At 48.4% G+C, this 19,307-nt stretch overlaps 1 protein-coding gene across 5 annotated transcripts in view; it reads left to right on the top strand.

Moving 5' to 3' along the window:
- The window catches only part of LMF1 (lipase maturation factor 1), a 234,161-nt gene that overhangs the window by 199,782 nt on the left and 15,072 nt on the right, over window positions 1-19,307 (top strand). For all 5 annotated transcript variants that reach the window (XM_069734634.1, XM_069734631.1, XM_069734636.1 and 2 more), the window contains 3 exons: window positions 8,322-8,505; window positions 12,897-13,050; window positions 15,815-15,998. In XM_069734634.1, the coding sequence (XP_069590735.1) occupies window positions 8,322-8,505; window positions 12,897-13,050; window positions 15,815-15,998 (522 nt within the window). The remainder of the gene's footprint in view (window positions 1-8,321; window positions 8,506-12,896; window positions 13,051-15,814; window positions 15,999-19,307) is intronic.

Raw genomic sequence — 19,307 nt, 5'->3', positions numbered from 1 at the left:
AATACAGCCGGGCGGGTACCAGCACCTTCCCGTCTTGGGTGCAGACCCTTCACCCACTCTAGACTCCCCCCGTATCCTCGAGCTGAGGAAACGTCGAATCCTTGGGAACCTGGATATTTCATGTTATATCATTAATACCATAGTGTCCCATAGACCTATATCGACCAAAGTGTACGATCGATGAGTGTCCAACTGATGAGACCCCCACTGATCAGCTGTACTAAGCATGTGCGACCACCACTCCTACAGGCGGAGCTGAAAACAGTGGTCGCACATGCTCAGTAGTGCTTCTTGTTGTTTAGGGGGTTAATCCTTTAAGAAGGGAAATAAACAAGTAGCATCCTTACCAGGGGAGGGTGAGAAAAGCGTCATTTTTTGAGAGATTTTCTGAAATAGGAAAGCACCTTTTAAGACTTCTGCAGTGAGGCAAATGACGACGCCCCATGGAATATTCACCAGTTTTCAAAAAATGGACCCAGTGTGACCAGCGACATCATCTGAGCCATCCATAGTGGAGGCAACAGCTGATCGGTGGGAGTAACAAGTTTCGGACCCCCACAGATGGGATATCGATAGCCCATAAGTTATGAATATAATGGCAGAGGACAACCACTTTATTCGGAGGAGGTCCTCATTTTTTGGCCGAAATGGAGAGTGGCGTACAAAGAGGGTCTCTTCCGCTGGAGGACCCGTCCTGTATCGCCCAGAAAGCCCATTGATTTGAATGGACATGGCGTAATACTTTATTTCCCCTGTGGGGGCAGTGCAGGGAGATTGAACACTTTACAGCGGATTAGAATTGACCCCTGAGGGAGGCATTTTTGAGACCCCTCTCAAGAGTGTGGATGGTCCAAAGGGAACAGATGAAGACATAGCTTAGAAATAAGATATATCTGCCAAAGTCTGACTCTTCACATTCCCGAGATCCCACATAAATCTGGGCTCACCTTAAGATGGCGACATCGAAGATACGTGCGCCGGCAGCGTGACGGAGGAACAATGTCCAGTCCGGGACTCGATGATCAGTGTCTAATTACAAGATCAAAGCTCGTCAACGACTCCCGCATCTCACCTCGTAGAAGAGGCTCCGAGACGTTCTCTGAAGATGTCTCACCGGTCACGTCATTTATCATCATCCTGCACCCACAACCAGGATTTATGGTGACACCGCAAGTGCAACAGATCTGGAAATCAAGTCCAGGTTCGAAGATGGAAGACAGGCGAGTGGTGGAGGGGTCCTCCAAGTATTGCTCATCATCAGCAAGGAATAGGGACTGTAGGGGGCGCCACTAAAGTAACTGGTGCTGAGCCGCAATTCCACAACCTGTGCCGCTGTGAGAAGGAGGCGGCCATGTTTTATCACTGTAGGTAACACCTTGTCAAAAGACGTAGGTTATAAACCCCACAGACTAGTAATGGATAATTCCAGTATACGGCAGGTCTTGTGGTATACAGCGCATCTAGTTCAGTACTACCGGTATACAGCGGGTCTGTTTCGGTATTCCCGGTATACAGCGGGTCCGGTTCTGTCCTCCCGGTATACAGTACAGTGTGCCTGGTTTGGTACTCCCAGTATACAGTCGGTCTGGTTCTGTACTCCCTGTATACAGTGCATCTGGTTTGGTACTCCTGGTATACAGCGGGTCTGGTTCAGTACTTCCGGTATACATTGGGTCTGGTTCGGTACTCCCGGTATACAGTGCGTCTGGTTCAGTACTTCCGGTATACATTGGGTCTGGTTCGGTACTCCCGGTATACAGCGGGTCTGGTTCAGTACTCCCGGTATACAGCTCGTCTGGTTTGGTACGCCTGGCATCCCACGTGTCTGGTTCGGTACTCCCAGTATACAGCGGTTCTGGTTTTGTACTCCCGGTATACAGTGCGTCTGGTTCGGTATTCCCAGTATACAGTGCATGTGGTTCGGTATACAGCGGGTTTGGCTCGGTACTCCCGGTATACAGCGCGTCTGGTTCAGTACTCCCGGTATACAGTGCATGTGGTTCGGTACACAGCGGGTCTGGTTCGGTACTCCCAGTATACAGCGGTTCTGGTTTGGTACTCCCGGTATACAGTGCATGTGGTTCAGTACTCCCAGTATACAGTGCATGTGGTTCGGTACTCCCAGTATACAGCGGGTCTGGTTCGGTACTCCCGGTATACAGTTCATGTGGTTCATTACTCCCAGTATATAGTGCATATGGTTCGGTACACAGCGGGTCTGGTTTGGTACTCCCAGTATACAGCGGGTCTGGCTCGGTACTCCCGGTATACAGCGGGTCTGGTTTGGTACTCCCAGTATACAGCGGGTCTGGTTTGTTACTCCCAGTATACAGCGGGTCTGGCTCGGTACTCCCGGTATACAGTGCGTCTGGTTCGGTATTCACAGTATACAGTGCATGTGGTTCGGTACACAGTGGTTCTGGTTCGGTACTCCCGGTATACAGCGGGTCTGGTTCGGTACTCCCGGTATACAGCGCGTCTGGTTCAGTATTCACGGTATACAGGGGGTCTGGTTCGGTATTCCCAGTATACAGTACGTGTGGTTCGGTATACAGCGGGTCTGGTTCGGTAGTCCCGGTATACAGCGGTTGTGGCTCGGTACTCCTGGTATACAGCGGTTGTGGCTCTGTACTCCCGGTATACAGCGGTTGTGGTTCGGTACTCCCAGTATACAGCGGTTCTGGTTCGGTACTCCTGGTATACAGCGGTTGTGGCTCTGTACTCTCGGTATACAGCGGTTCAGGTTCGGTACTCCCAGTATACAGCGGTTCAGGTTCGGTACTCCCGGTATACAGCGGGTCTGGCTCTGTACTCTCGGTATACAGCGGTTCTGGTTCGGTACTCCCAGTATACAGCGGTTCTGGTTCGGTACTCCCAGTATACAGCGGTTGTGGCTCGGTACTCCCGGTATACTGCGGGCCTGGTTCGGTACTCCCGGTATACAGTGGGTCTGGTTCGGTACTCCCGGTATACAGCGGTTCTGGTTCGGTACTCCCGGTATACAGCGGGTCTGGCTCTGTACTCTCGGTATACAGCGGTTCTGGTTCGGTACTCCCAGTATACAGCGGTTGTGGCTCGGTACTCCCGGTATACTGCGGGCCTGGTTCGGTACTCCCGGTATACAGCGGTTCTGGTTCGGTACTCCCAGTATACAGCGGTTGTGGCTCGGTACTCCCGGTATACAGCGGTTCTGGTTCGGTACTCCTGGTATACAGCGGTTGTGGCTCTGTACTCTCGGTATACAGCGGTTGTGGCTCGGTACTCCCGGTATACTGCGGGCCTGGTTCGGTACTCCCGGTATACAGTGGGTCTGGTTCGGTACTCCCAGTATACAGCGGTTGTGGCTCGGTACTCCCGGTATACAGCGGTTCTGGTTCGGTACTCCTGGTATACAGCGGTTGTGGCTCTGTACTCTCGGTATACAGCGGTTGTGGCTCGGTACTCCCGGTATACTGCGGGCCTGGTTCGGTACTCCCGGTATACAGTGGGTCTGGTTCGGTACTCCCGGTATACAGCGGGTCTGGTTCGGTACTCCCGGTATACAGCGGTTGTGGCTCGGTACTCCCAGTATACAGCGGTTCTGGTTCGGTACTCCCGGTATACAGCGGGTCTGGTTTGTTACTCCCAGTATGCAGTGCATCTCCCAATGTTGCCTATAATGGGCATGCAGGTCACTTACCAGTTGCAATAAGTCGACCTTTATGTGTCCTGTCTCTTTAAGGATGACAGCGTGGCCATACTGTCAGTGCCGGCGTCCCCCATGACCGGTGCCGCCACTATTTATGATGCATTTGGGAACCATACCGATATATTGCTCCTGTATAATTGTCAGGTTGCATTACTTGCCTGGCTGATTGCTCGCGCCCCGCCATGTTACCCCGGCCCATTAATGGCAGCAGTTAGACTATGAGCAGAGAGAGGAAATGCTCGTTATGGGGTCTCAGTCTGGAAATGAAGCGGCACGTCTTCCATCAGGGGCGTTATTGTTTCAGCAGCTCGTACGCCGCAGCCGCTTTATGGCTTCTGTTTGCTTTTATGGAGCAACATATTGAATTTTTCCCCTTGCTATTTCAGCTGACATACCCCCCTGGAAGGGGCGAGGGCTTGCAGTATGAAGGGGGTAATTGGTCAGCCATATTCCACCATCGCTTATCGTCTACAGACGGGAATCACCGCACGGGGACCACTCGTTAACGAGCCCGAGCCATTCATTATGGTGTGTATGATTACATGCCATGTTATGGGGGTAGTTACAGCTAACGGGGAGGGCAACGAAAGCATTAGGGTTTGGGTTTATTTCATAGTGGAGACTTTCTAAAAAAAATGTTCAAGGGGTTGTTTAGATTAGAAAACCCATTTTCCAAAAATCTTTTAGGAAAGTTTAAGTTCTGCAATATTTACCCTCATTTATAAACTAGAGCATGCCAGCAAGAAAAATCCAGTATAAATATATATCGGCTGTAATCTACGGAGGAACCTGGCAGCAAGTGTGCAATTTCCCAACAGCACTCCCGCTGGAGGAATGAGGAATTACATCTACATCTCCCATTGAATTTGAAGGGGAAGTTTAATAAAAAAACATAAATAAAAATTTGTCTAAAAAAAGGTGAAAAATTAAAAAATCACTGATACCCACCCCTTTAATGCCTCACAACTCCATTGCTGGTCCCCATCGGTGCGTGGTTACTTTCAATCTTCAATAACGTCTCCTGAGTCCTGACCCCCTACCTTCGGCGGAGTCTTTTAATCTCCATCGAAAAGATTGAAATTGTAAGTATTGTTTTTTTTTTTTTTTTTACTATTTGTTTGCTGTTAGTTGTTTTTTGTTTGTTTTTTTTAAAGAAATATTTTAGCCCCTTTAATTTCAATAAGAGAGATGTAATGCCTCATATCTCCTGCGGGAGTGCTGCAGGGAAACTGATCACTTGTCACCGGGATCACAGGAGGTTTCACCCTTTGTTATGCTTCATCCCGGGTGACTTTTGTGACGGTCTTCTTATTATACTTGGTTGTTTTTCTTTTTTATTTTGTGGAAATTCCCCATACCAAGGATATGTGTTTTTTTTTTTCATGGGCAGAGTCGCTTTACATTCTTCCTCAGCGGGAGACAATAGAGCAATCACACATAAGAACTCTCAGAACTCTCCGTCATGGGCACGCGGCCCTCCTTACCGTCTCCCCTGCTGGTGGGAGTGTTCCCATTGTTTGTGGATGCCCCCTTCACAAGTCATTATACGTATGCTTCGCATACCGCCTGGGCATGAGAGCAACGCATTTTGCGTGTATAGCACTGGGAGGTCATGTGTGTCCGGACACGGCTTTCATCCCTGTCATACTGCGATGTGGAGACCCTTGTATGATGTCACTAGAGGGTCCCGTGTGATGTCACCAACCTAATTTGCATGCTCATGTTCTGCAGTGTTCGGGCAGATAACATATGGAAAAAAATAAATAAAATAAAGGGACAGTCCGTGCAGAATCGCGAGCCATGAGAAAGCAGAGCATGACACACAAATTCATACTCCCCCCACCTTAAGGCCATCTGCTGGGTCTAGAATCAATTTCAGGGGGAGTGTTCCTTTAAAAATATATAGTGACGGTACTTTTGTTCTTTTTTCCGCCTCTACCTTCCTCTACATGTCTACCGTAATAAGGTGGCATCCAAATGCCAACCAAACCCCCCCCACCAATCTGCAACAAAGTGTCATAAGGATCTGCAGGATCAGACTACACAAATGGTCTGTTTGTAGTCTGTAACCATGGAGACATCGATCTGCATAGGGGCTGTTGACACAAAACGGTCGGAGATTTTCAATTTGCAGTCCTGCTTCTTATTTTGGAGGCTCTTCGGTCTTCTTCTTTGGTGTTGAGTTGACCATAAAAGTCGTCCTCGGTACTATATTTATGCGCGTATGCTAATTGATTTTTCTATTCAGTATTTATGCTGATTAGCCAGTTCTTAAAGGGGTTTATGGTCATTTATACCGCCACTTCGTGATCAGCGGGGTCCGCACTGATCCTGAGAATGAAGGTCTGGCCCCTCCGACACTTTTCCATGTAAGATGTGGCTCTGCCAGGTTCTCCTGATCAAGAGCCCCATTCTTGGGATCGCTGGGGGGGGGGGGTTGTATATGAAAAAACAAGAAGGGGGCACTACACCAGGACTGGCGGTCCTTCATCCTCAGCATTGGCGGAGTTCTCTGAGGAGGTCATAAGGCGATGGCATATACTTTGTAATATTAGAATCCCCATTTAAAGAGGTATTCCCAGAATTGAAAGCCATCCCAACTCAATAGGATAAGGGGCAACTTCCTGAGGTCTGGGGGGTCTGCGAATGCACGGCCTCTGCTCCATCCATTGGGACATAGCTCCGCTTCCCATTCCCACCCTCAAGTTCTTGGCCTGTGTTGGGGGCGACCATATTTCCGGCAATCACCTGGAGTTGGACTCTACTTTTTCCGGCAGCACCTCCTCCTCCCCACTCAAAAAAAGGGGCAGTTTTTTGGGATCCAATGCCCCTTTCTCGAGGGGGTCGGAACGACAGCAAACAGTAAGGGGTTAACTTTGGAACAACCGGGGGATTTTTATGGAGTACTGAAGATAAGCAATGTCTCCAGGAGCAGGTGAACAAGATGAATTTATACCGACATATGTGACTTTTTGCCCGGGAAGGGTTAAGGACCGTGGTGCAATTACGAGGTGTCTGCTGAGAGAACTCACCACCCACTCGTAGGGTGGGAGCCCGTGAATCAGCCGCCGAGCCCCCTTCTGTTGGCCGCGGAGCAGACCCCGGAGCCGATATTCCTAACTGCCCAGCCCAGAGCTAGCATCGTGTCAAATTAATGGCTGTGACTTTGACATATCCCAGCCAGGAAAGCCCTCCATTAAAAAAAAAACCCCGAAAGCCCCACAAGTGCCCCTGGCATTCTGCTAAGAGTTTGTCTGTTTTGGCCCCAAATGATGGAATAAGATTAATCTTGAGAAATTTGACGTGAGCAAGAAACAACTTATTAGTTTTCTCTTCTCGCTTTTATTACCCGATTTAACAGTCAACACGTTCAGTGTTAACCCCGTCATTACTAGGGGGGACTTCGGTGAACGCATCCAATGGAAAATGTAGTGGAAAAAGTATCTTCCCTCGCTGATTGGCGACTAAAGATGGCAGCACCTGACGGTAACGCATCTGCAAGGTTCTAGTATAATTGGATCAGAACCACTGACGTTGACACGGGGTGCTCAAAAGAGTTGGGCGGTACTGGGAGGCCCCCCATGCCAAGGTAGGCAGCTGCAAACACTTAATATGTCCCCACAAAGGGTTTTTTTTGGACGGAGCCACGACTCTTATTTCCTCCGTCTCTGATGGGTTATCCGGCGCCTCTCATCTCGGATGTCAGACTCCACATGAGTCATCTCTCAATGCAGTGCTGGATAACCCCTTTAAGGTGGCCATACACAATAGCAAAACATCAGCCAAATTTGGCGGGACCACCCGGCCTATCTTTATTCAACCTTTACGCCAGAGAATCAATGGCTCAGGCATGTTAGAATTCAACATTTCTGATCCTTTTTAAGCTTCTGCCAGAGGAGTCTGGCAGCAGCTTATTCACCTTTTCTGATTCAAAAGCTAGGCATATATACCTTGTCTATCTCGCGTTTGTCACTATCCCCTGTGTTTGTACTATCTGTAGTGGTGAGGCTGGCTCCCTTGCCTTAGTGAGGTGACAGCTAGGGATGAGGTACGTGATGGCGGCAGGGGGGAAGGACCCGCATAGGGCGTTAGGGGAGCTTAGGGATAGGCACAGGGTGAGTTAAGAGGTGCCCAATCCCCCATTCCCTACTATTGCATCTTTCTCTTTCACATTTTCTTGGAGTCCTTCATCTACCATTTTCCCCAACACCCCGGAGAGACCTTTCTGTGGTGGTGATCTGCCACTTCAAGAAAAAAAACACTTGAAAGCCCCACATCGTTCTGATAGTAAGGTTGACCCATGTCTCGAAGAATTCTTTATCTTCTTCCGGGTGGACAATGACCATCTTGAGTTCGCCATCTTTGACGTGCAATGTTCTGTTGGCCAATATGTGGCCAATGTTTGGTGTCCCCAATACAGGGGACCTCAAGGCTTCAGGCTTAGTAGCAGCCTGAAAGTCAAGCAAGAAGGTGGCATTTCCCGTCGACCCTTTGTGTCCTATGGTGTGGAAGTCGGCCATTCCTTGCCTGGTTTTCACTTATGTTGATGGAAGACAAGCCACCATGTCCCTTTAACAAGTGGTTTTCCATTCTTCATGCCTAAAGACATCTCCGCTCTCTCTTTTTTTACTAGGTGCTTCTGATCCTCAGCGGTAACCTCAGCTTCTTAAACTGGCTGACCATCGTGCCAAGTATCGCCTGTTTTGATGATGCCAGCTTCAGCTTCCTGTTCAGCGCCAAGGATGGGTCAGCAAAACACCAAGTGTCCAAAATCCAGAGCCAGACGCCAACTGGAGAGCAGCCAACCAGGAGCTATGGTGAGTCGTGCGATGGACCAATGCGTTAATAACGGAGTTATGGGGGAGGCCCTCTTGTTACCAAAACTATCCAATAATTTGTGTTTATACCTTCAAAGGTAACAGTGAAAAATAAAAATCTAAAAAATTCCAAGGTCTCATCCAGCCTCACCCAGATTGTAATATCTGAATGTACAGATCCATTGTCCTGCCTCTTATTTTTAGATCTATTTTTTCTCATATAGCACTCACTTTGTTCCTGTCACATTCTCAGTCTATAACATTCTGGCTCCCTACAGTCACCACTAGAGGGAGCTCCTTGCATACAGATTTATACACCCACCACAAGGAGGAGCTCACTACATACAGATTTATACAGCCACCACAAGGAGGAGCTCACTACATACAGATTTATACACCCACCACAAGGAGGAGCTCACTACATACAGATTTATACAGCCACCACAAGGAGGAGCTCACTACATACAGATTTATACACCCACCACAAGGAGGAGCTCACTACATACAGATTTATACAGCCATCACAAGGAGGAGCTCACTACATACAGATTTATACAGCCACCACTAGGAGGAGTTCACTACATACAGATTTATACAGCCACCACAAGGAGGAGCTCACTACATACAGATTTATACAGCCACCACTAGGAGGAGCTCACTACATACAGAGTTATACAGCCACCACTAGGAGGAGCTCACTACATACAGATTTATACAGCCTGTTGTGAATTCCGCTCTTGGGCTCCCTCCGGTGGTTGTAAGTGGCACTTTTATGAGTTCTGCTCTTGGGCTCCCTCTTGTGGTTTCTAGTGGTATGGCTGCTCCTTGGAGTTAACTGTCATCAGCTGCCTCCACTTATCGTCTCTTCTGCTCGGCTATTTAAGTCTGGCTCTATCTTCAGCCAGTGCCACTTGTAAATAGTTCCTGGATTGATTCACATCTCTTTGGATTTCCCTGTTATCCTGACCAGCTCAGCTAAGCTAAGTTTTTGCTTGCCCTTTTCTGTTCACAGATTGTGGACTTATCCGTTCGGTGCTTTCTATGTTTGTCCAGCTTATCAGTGTGAATTAATTCTGTCTTGCTGGAAGCTCTGGGAGGCAGATTTGCCCTCCACACCTTTAGTCAGGTGTGGAGATTTTTTGTAAACTCTGCGTGGATTTTTGTAGTGTTTTATACTGACCGCACAGTATTCCATCCTGTCCTATCTATTTAGTTAGACTGGCCTCCTGTGCTCATCCTGGTTTCATTCTGTGTATGTCTTTTCCCTCTCCACTCACAGTCATTATTTGTGGGGGGCTAATCTATCCTTTGGGGATTTTCTCTGAGGCAAGATAGCTTTCCTGCTTCTGTCTTTAGGGGTAGTTAGCTCTTAGGCTGTGACGAGATGCCTAGGGAGAGTTAGGAGCATTCCACGGCTACTTCTAGTGTTGTGTTGAGCTTAGGGACTGCGGTCAGTACAATTACCACTTCCTTCAGAGCTCGTTCCATGTTGCTCCTAGACCACCGTATCATAACAACAGCCACCACTAGAAGGAGCTCACTACATGCAGATTTATACAGTCACCACTAGGAGGAGCTCACTACATACAGATTTATACAGCCACCACTAGGGGGAGCTCACTACATACAGATTTATACAGCCACCACTAAGGGAGCTTATTACATACAGATTTATACAGCCACCACTAAGAGGAGCTCACTACATACAGATTTATACAGCCACCACTAGGAGGAGCTCATTACATACAGATTTATACAGCCACCACTAGGAGGAGTTCACTACATACAGATTTATACAGCCACCACTAGGAGGAGTTCACTACATACAGATTTATACACCCACCACAAGGAGGAGCTCACTACATACAGATTTATACAGCCACCACTAAGGGAGCTTATTACATACAGATTTATACAGCCACCACTAGGAGGAGCTCACTACATACAGAGTTATACAGCCATCAAGGGGGAGCTCACTACATATAGATTTATACAGCCACCACTAAGGGAGCTCACTACATACAGATTTATACAGCCACCACAAGGGGGAGATCCTGTATCCAGATTTATACACCTACCACTAGGGGGAGCTCCATGCATCCAGATTTATACAGCCACCACTAGGGGGAGCTCCATGCATCCAGATTTATACAGCCACCACTAGGGGGAGCTCCCTACATACAGTTTTATACAGCCACCACTAGGGGGAGCTAACTTCATACAGATTTATGGAGCCACCACTAGAGGGAGCTCACTGCATCCAGATTTTTATAGTCTCCACTAGGAGAAGCTCATTGTATCAAAATTTACACACCCACCAGTAGTTGGAGTTCACTTCATACAGATTTATACAACTACCACTAGGGGGATCTCACTACATATAGATTTATACAGCCACCACTAGGGGAGCCCCCTTCATCCAGATTTATACACCCACCGTTAGGTGGAGCTCACTACAATTCAGATTCATATATCCACCACTAGAGGGAGCTCACTGCATACAGATTTATACACCCACCAGTGGTGGTAGTTCACTACATACAGATTTTTTTGATTTTTGTTATTTATTGTATTTATTGATTGTAAGTTTTGTATTTTTATATTAAAAGAGTTCACTACATACAGATTTATACTGCCACCACTAGGGGGAGCTCACTACATACAGATGTATACAGCCACCACTAGGGGGAGCTCACTACATACAGATGTATACAGCCACCATTAGGGGGAGCTCACTACATACAGATTTATACAGCCACCACTAGGGGGAGCTCACTACATACAGATGTATACAGCCACCACAAGGAGGAGCTCACTACATACAGATGTATACAGCCACCATTAGGGGGAGCTCACTACATACAGATTTATACAGCCACCACTAGGGGGAGCTCACTGCATATAGATTTATACAGCTACCATAGAACTCAATAATAATTCAGAAATCTCCCCCTAGTGGCAGTTGCTGGTATGGAATAGATTTAATAGAACAGGTGTCCCCCTGCATGCAGGACTATAATCTTATCCCGTCTTTAAAATAGGTCATTCCCACGACCACAAATTCCCCAAAATTAAAGGATAGGCCGTCCATGTTATAGTTCTGTAAAATGCGTGGGAGCTGTCCTATCTATCATCCTGAGAAATAGACATCAGCCGGAATGGGAAGATACTTGGGTAATGATGTAATGACCTAAAAAATGGCCGCCATTACAGCCCCCTGGGGCTCTGGCACATGAGGGGGATGGACGCTTTGGCTAAATAAAATGAAATGTATGGAAGGTGGGTGTATTCCAGGAAGGATACGAGAGTGGGTCAGATTATCAGGTGTAAACCTTAACTGGCGTAAATACTGCCCTACAGTGCTGTCACTGCCATACACTGCACATATCATAAAAGAATGCCATACACTGCAAGTATCATAAAAATAATACTGCCCTATAGAGCTGTCACCGCCATACACTGCACATATCATAGAAAGAATACTGCCCTACAGTGCTGTCACTAATATATACTCCAAATATAATACAAGTATCGTATTCGTCATACACTGCAATCATATGAAAAAAAAACAACCTAAGTACCGCCATATAGTGCTATCACTGCTATAAATTGCAAACATAATGTAAAAAACATACCGTGCTGTCACCGCCATACACCGCAAATATAATTTTTATTATATGTAAAAAAAAGACATGCTGCCATACAGTACAAAAACAATTGAAAAAAATACCGCCATGCAGTGGTCACTGTGATATACTGCAAATATAATATAGAAAAAAATACCGCCATGCAGTGATGTCACCGCAATATACTGCAAATATAATATAGAAAAAATAATACTGCCATGCAGTGCTGTCACCGCAATATACTGCAAATATAATATAGAAAAAAAATATCGCCATGCAGTGCTGTCACCGTGATATAATATAAAATAAGGAAATACCAACATATTGTGCAATCACTGGCAAACAGTGCAAATTTTATGTAAAAAAATGAAATACTGCCATACAGCGCAAAAAATAATGTAAAAAAAAATACCGCCATGCAGCGCTGTCACCGCCATACAATGGAAATATGTGAAAGTAGTACATACCGCCATACTGTGTCTTCACCCTCCTCATACATAGTCATCTAATGCCAGTGTCACACCACACAGGTCCTATTATTCATGGGGTTTCGGGTGAGGGGTGATGTCCCCTTCTGCAGGAGTGGCTGATGTCACCCCTATGGCCATCTCCAGACATTTTGTAGGCCTGAAACTTCTCACAGCAGAACCTTTGTTACAGTGTATCAGCATGACATCAGCTGCAGGGATCTGTCTCCTGTGCTGGTGCTTTGTTGCAATGTGTCAGTGCAGGTGTAATGGATCTTGGTGGTGATGTCCTCTGCAGGGTCCTACATCCGCCGGGTGCTTGATGTTTCTCTGGGCCTCCTCATCGCCTACCTGAGCGTCCCGGTGGTCCTGAACCTGGTGAACTCCCGGCAGGTGATGAACGCCTCCTTCAACCCCCTGCGGATCGTCAACACATACGGAGCCTTCGGCAGGTACCAGCGCCGCCCCCCCTTCATCTCTCCCATCACTGCCGGCCAAGCGAGGGGGCCGTCACCCAGCTTTCCCAGACCCCCAAACAGTCGCTCGTCCTCCATATGCAGCAGTTCAGTATCAGTATCGCCATTCAGGACCTTAGAAAAGCTGGGTGACCACTGCTGGGCAGGGAGATGTAATGGCCGCACCTGCAGCGGTCGCCCCCCACTCTTCTCCTGCAGTAACTACTAGAGGCGAAACCAAATATTACATGCCCCCCATTATCCTATGTAGGGAGGGCCGGGATTGCAAAGACAGGAGGTCATGAATGGGCTGTAATACCACTTGCCGCCTGTGGTCAGGGGTGGCGCTATTTTTTATTTATTTTTTTCTTTTTTAAGCCATATTTTTCTTATAGCAATTAACCATGACGGGAGCTACAAAAAATATTTTTGGGGGTGAAGGTCTGTGCAATACATGCATTTCTTACTCTTGCGCGCCCATCATGATATTTTGGCCTCCGTCGTTTTATAAAATGGTGGAAAATCCAGATATTTTTTTTTCCCCCAGTATTTTCCTTTTCCATCTGATTCTGTATTTCGTGTTCCTGGCCGCTGTGGAAGGTAAACACATGTCGGGGGGATTTTTTTTTTTTTTTTTTGGACGGCGGAGGCCAAGTCTTGCGCGGAGCCCAGAGAGCGGCGCCAACACAAACAGCTTCTGGCGGAATCCATCCCCATAAAATCATCTCCAGCCCAAAGTAGATGGCGGAAAGCAGCTAATACCCGCAGCGGAGGGGGGCGGAGGGTGGCGGGAGGGCACCGCGCCCAAAACCTACAGGTACGTATATAAGACCGGCCCCCCATAACACACACAGCGGGGGCGTCATCCCTCCGCGACCATCGATCACCACCTTCTGCCCGTCATCGCAGTCCTTATCCCAAAGGTATAAATCCTTTTAATCCTTTCACGCCAAAGACAGTTTTTGGTTTTTTTTAAAGCGGTAAAAAAAAAAATCGTAAATTTATAAAACAAAAAATAAGATTTTAAAATTAATTTATTCATTAAAATTAAGGAATTAAAAAATTATCACTTTATTTTTAAAATAGGAAGAATTAGAACTCTTATATTATTCTTATTTTTTAATATATTTTTTAAAAAAAAGAATAAATAACAAATCTAAAAAATTACCGTATATACAGTATGTAATTTATTATTTATTTATTTTTAGATTTTTTACGCTTTTTTTAAAAAATTTTATTGCTTGTTGTATATAGAGAAATCACGTTCTGCTATGAAGCCCGACCACAATAATATGAAAATGGCAGCCACGGGGGAAGGGGAGCCGTCGGCAGACCCCCCGCTGTAACAACGTCCCATCAGTGCCCCATTATCGTATTGTATTTGCGGTCACTGACTGCAATCAGGTGTCTTGAAATGATAAGAAATGAACAGTTGCGAAAAAATTAGAAGAAAAAAAATGGCTGCTTTCTTCCCAAAATAGCACCCCCCCCTGCCCGCAGGTTGCACGCGGTATTGCAGCTTAGTCCCAAATGCAGCCGAGAGGCGCTCTCTGAAGACCGGGTGGCGCTGTGTTTTTTGGAAAGGTTGTCAGTTGTCAGTTTTGGCTGGTATGGAGCGACCTCGCTAAGTGCTGTAGATGGGGTACAGCTGCCAAGTCTGGGCCCCCCCGCGGCTCTCGGGACCCTCCATACACGGCCCCTCTTCCGCTCTCCGGCGCTCGGTTCTGACTTCAGCCGCGAGGACGACGCCGGCCCCGAGACCCTCGCTAATTTCAGCCGGTAATGAATCCGGGAGCACGCGGGACCCGACAGCCCCGAAGTCGCACGGTAGGAAGCCACTTTTATGACTAATTTGGTGTCCCTGATTTACAAAGTGTTTGTTACCGCTGGGCTGCCAGCCGCGGCCATAACTCACCCGCCACTGCTACATATGAAACGTGCGGCCCCCACAATCTAATAAACCGGGGGGGATCTCAGATCTTCCGGAAAAATGTTCCATTCCTTAATCGAGACGGGCCCCAGGGGAGCCCCGTGCCGCGGCCGTGCCAGCGTTAACCCTTCCTGGGATGGCATCACTTTTTATGAACCAGGAGGCTCAGGATGACCACAAGTATTATAGGCCTCGTTTTATCAAAAGCGCCCGGCTTTGAAAGCAACCAATCACAGTGCAGCTTTCATTTAAAAAATGGAGCTGGTAAAATGAAAGCTGCGCTGTGATTGGTTGCTATGGGTAACGAGGCCAGGCACTTTTGATAAAATGAGGCCTATGATAATTTTGCTCATCCTGAACCTGCTTCAATGTCTTTTCCTGATGTTGGTGATTATCAAACTTGCCAGGAGCCATTGGTAAAAGACATTGAGCCTATAGATGTGTTTGTGATAGAGATTTGTACTCCTGAACCAGGAGGCCTCAGGATGAGCAGATGCCCATTTCATTTTCTGACACTACAGAGGATATATATTAGGAGACTACATGTGATTGGAGCCGCCTGGCGCCTCATTGGCTTATAAAAGTGTAAACCCTTGTTGTAGACCTGTAGTCATGAACCAGGTGGCTCAGGATGAACTTCGGTATAAATCTCCTCCGGATCAGTACTGTATAGTTTACGACGGAGCCACCAGATATCGGTCACCTGCAGCCTTGATGGAAGCTGCTCAGCCATCTTACATCCTTGTAGATCTGAACTGGTGAACCAGGAGGCCCAGGATGAACATAATCTGGAAGTTCAGCCCTTTTTTTCTTGTTGTATTGTTCCCCCAGTGTTACCAAGGAGCGGACGGAGGTGATCATCCAGGGGACGTCCAGTCTGGATCCCAACGACCCCAAATCTGTATGGGAGGAATACGAGTTTAACTGCAAGCCGGGAAATGTAACCCGCCGCCCCTGCGCCATATCCCCCTATCACTACCGCCTGGACTGGCTCATGTGGTTCGCCGCTTTCCAGGTAAGAAGCCCGATGTCCGTCCTGTCACTGCGGAAGAACGAGCGAGAATGTGAGCGACTGTGAGAAAGGGCAAAATGTACAAGACGCCACCGGATAAGACGGGACTGATGGCGAAACTTCATCTTGTGTCAGAGTTTCTTCTCGGCGTCCTGTGACCGACGTCTACCATCGAACCTCGTGTACAAGACGGGGTCTGAGCATCTGCAAACCGTGGGGTGTTCCCGGAATATGGCAGGTCTTGTGGGGTGTTCCCGGTATACGGCAGGTCTTGTGGGATGTTCCCGGTATACGGAAGGTCTTGTGGGGTGTTCCCGGTATATGGCGGGTCTTGTGGGGTGTTCCCGGTATACAGCGGGTCTTGTGGGGTGTTCCCGGTATACAGCGGGTCTTGTGGGGTGTTCCCGGTATACGGCGGGTCTTGTGGGGTGTCCCCGGTATACGGCGGGTCTTGTGGGGTGTTCCCGGTATACGGCAGGTCTTGTGGGGTGTTCCCCGGTATACGGCAGGTCTTGTGGGGTGTTCCCGGTATACGGCAGGTCTTGTGGGGTGTTCCCGGTATACGGCAGGTCTTGTGGGGTGTTCCCGGTATACGGCAGGTCTTGTGGGGTGTTCCCGGTATACGGCAGGTCTTGTGGGGTGTTCCCGGTATACGACGGGTCTTGTAGGGTGTTCCCGGTATACCACGGGTCTTGTGGGGTGTTCCCGGTATACGGCAGGTCTTGTGGGATGTTCCCGGTATACGAAGGGTCTTGTGGGGTGTTCCCGGTATATGGCAGGTCTTGTGGGGTGTCCCCGGTATACGGCAGGTCTTGTGGGGTGTTCCCGGTATACGGCAGGTCTTGTGGGATTTTCCCGGTATATGGCAGGTCTTGTGGGGTGTTCCCGGTATACGGCAGGTCTTGTGGGGTGTTCCCGGTATACGGCAGGTCTTGTGGGATTTTCCCGGTATATGGCAGGTCTTGTGGGGTGTTCCCGGTATACGGCAGGTCTTGTGGGGTGTTCCCGGTATACGACGGGTCTTGTAGGGTGTTCCCGGTATACGGCAGGTCTTGTGGGATGTTCCCGGTATACGAAGGGTCTTGTGGGGTGTTCCCGGTATATGGCAGGTCTTGTGGGGTGTCCCCGGTATACGGCAGGTCTTGTGGGGTGTTCCCGGTATACGGCAGGTCTTGTGGGATTTTCCCGGTATATGGCAGGTCTTGTGGGGTGTTCCCGGTATACGGCAGGTCTTGTGGGGTGTTCCCGGTATACGGCAGGTCTTGTGGGATTTTCCCGGTATATGGCAGGTCTTGTGGGGTGTTCCCGGTATACGGCAGGTCTTGTGGGGTGTTCCCGGTATACGGCAGGTCTTGTGGGGTGTTCCCGGTATACGGCAGGTCTTGTGGGGTGTTCCCGGTATACGGCAGGTCTTGTGGGGTGTTCCCGGTATATGGCAGGTCTTGTGGGGTGTCCCCGGTATATGGCGGTTCTTGTGGGGTGTTCCCGGTATACGGCAGGTCTTGTGGGGTATCCCCGGTATACGGCGGTTCTTGTGGGGTGTTCCCAGTATACGGCAGGTTTTGTGGGGTGTCCCCGGTATACAGCACGGTTTGTGGGGTGTCCCCGGTATACAGCACGGTTTGTGGGGTGTCCCCGGTATACAGCACGGTTTGTGGGGTGTACCCGGTATACAGCACGGTTTGTGGGGGGTCCCCGGTATACAGCACGGTTTGTGGGGTGTACCCGGTATACAGCACGGTTTGTGGGGTGTACCCGGTATACAGCACGGTTTGTGGGGTGTACCCGGTATACAGCACGGTTTGTGGGGGGTCCCCGGTATACAGCACGGTTTGTGGGGTGTACCCGGTATACAGCACGGTTTGTGGGGGGTCCCCGGTATACAGCACGGTTTGTGGGGTGTACCCGGTATACAGCACGGTTTGTGGGGTGTACCCGGTATACAGCACGGTTTGTGGGGGGTCCCCGTTATGGTGTGTCGTGCCATTGTGCAGATTAGGCTGAGAATATGACAGTGAAGGTCGGGGTCAGTTGTTCAGCGTCCATGTATCTCCCCCTCTTGTGGTCGGACCGCCACCAATCAAAATGCGAGTGCATACAAACGATACGCCCTTAGATTATGAGGTGGGAACGCCCCTTTAATATGATGATGACTGTGCAGCCCTTGGACATTATACACACCTGCAGTCCTGATTCACTGTATAACCCCCGATGACAACGCACAGACACATACACAGACATATTTAAAGGGGCATGGCCATTTTTTTTTCTCTAGGGTCAAAAGGCTTCTAACCTTTAAAGGAAGTATTGTGGATCTGTATTTGCACTGCAGGACTGTCGCCGTTTTAAAGGGGATGTCCAGAATTAGAAAAACATGACTGCATGAAATGCACTATTACTTCCTATTGTCTCGGAAAACCTTTAAATTTTAAAGGGTCTGTTCACTTTTGACAAAACACCCCGATCACAAGGTGCCTTTACATTTGGATTCTCGAGGATCAACTTTGATCTGTGATGGAACCTGGCAGCAGGTGTGAAGTTTTCCTACAGCACCACCGCAGGCGACAGGGAGTATTACAAGGTGATTATAGAAATTAATGGGTCATCCTTCTACAGACTGGGGGTCTTTTTTGGTAAAGTTTAGTGACAACCAAAGATAGGTGCCAGTTTATCTCCCACATGGGTTGTCAGGGGTTTCTTAGATTGTGTCTCACTGGTTGCTGTATCGGCAGCCATATAATTGATTGCCATCCAGCTTTCCCAGGGGCAGATAATTAGGAGATTTAAAGGGGAAATGCGCTTTATAAAATCTTTAGATGAGTGCGGGAATATTTGGAGAAATGGTTAAATAAAAGCAATTTAACAGGCCGCCTTCTGCCAAGTCGCTCCTCTTTACTATGCAGGGCAGGGTCCAGTAATAACAGCGCGTTTCGAGTTTACAGTGGAAAAGTCAGCGGGCGACTGGCACCCCGGGGAGGCAGACATTCTGGGGGGGTGGGAGAGGGGCATTAGATTAATGGTGGCGGGTACGGCCGGGCGTGTGGAAGAGAAATATTTAGGCAAAGCTACTTGTTTATGCAGCGGTCGCATGTGTCACTGTGCCAGTCACTGGTTGGCATCGGCGCAGCAATGGTGCCAACACGGAGAATATGTAAATGGTCTGTTATGTGTAAGCGGCAAGGGAAGGAAAACAAGGACAGAAGGGTCCAAAGAGAGGAGGGATGAATCGGACCCCGTCCTCTTAAGGGCAAAGTAGCAGCAGCCTTGTAGCCCACGGGCACGGTTTCCATAGCTTTGTATGGAATGTCACTC

The sequence above is a fragment of the Ranitomeya imitator genome, chromosome 7 (genome assembly GCF_032444005.1).
Source record: "Ranitomeya imitator isolate aRanImi1 chromosome 7, aRanImi1.pri, whole genome shotgun sequence".
Taxonomy (NCBI): Eukaryota; Metazoa; Chordata; class Amphibia; order Anura; family Dendrobatidae; genus Ranitomeya; species Ranitomeya imitator.
The sequence above is the reverse complement of the archived record's forward strand: the minus strand, read 5'-3'. Positions and strand labels throughout refer to the sequence as shown.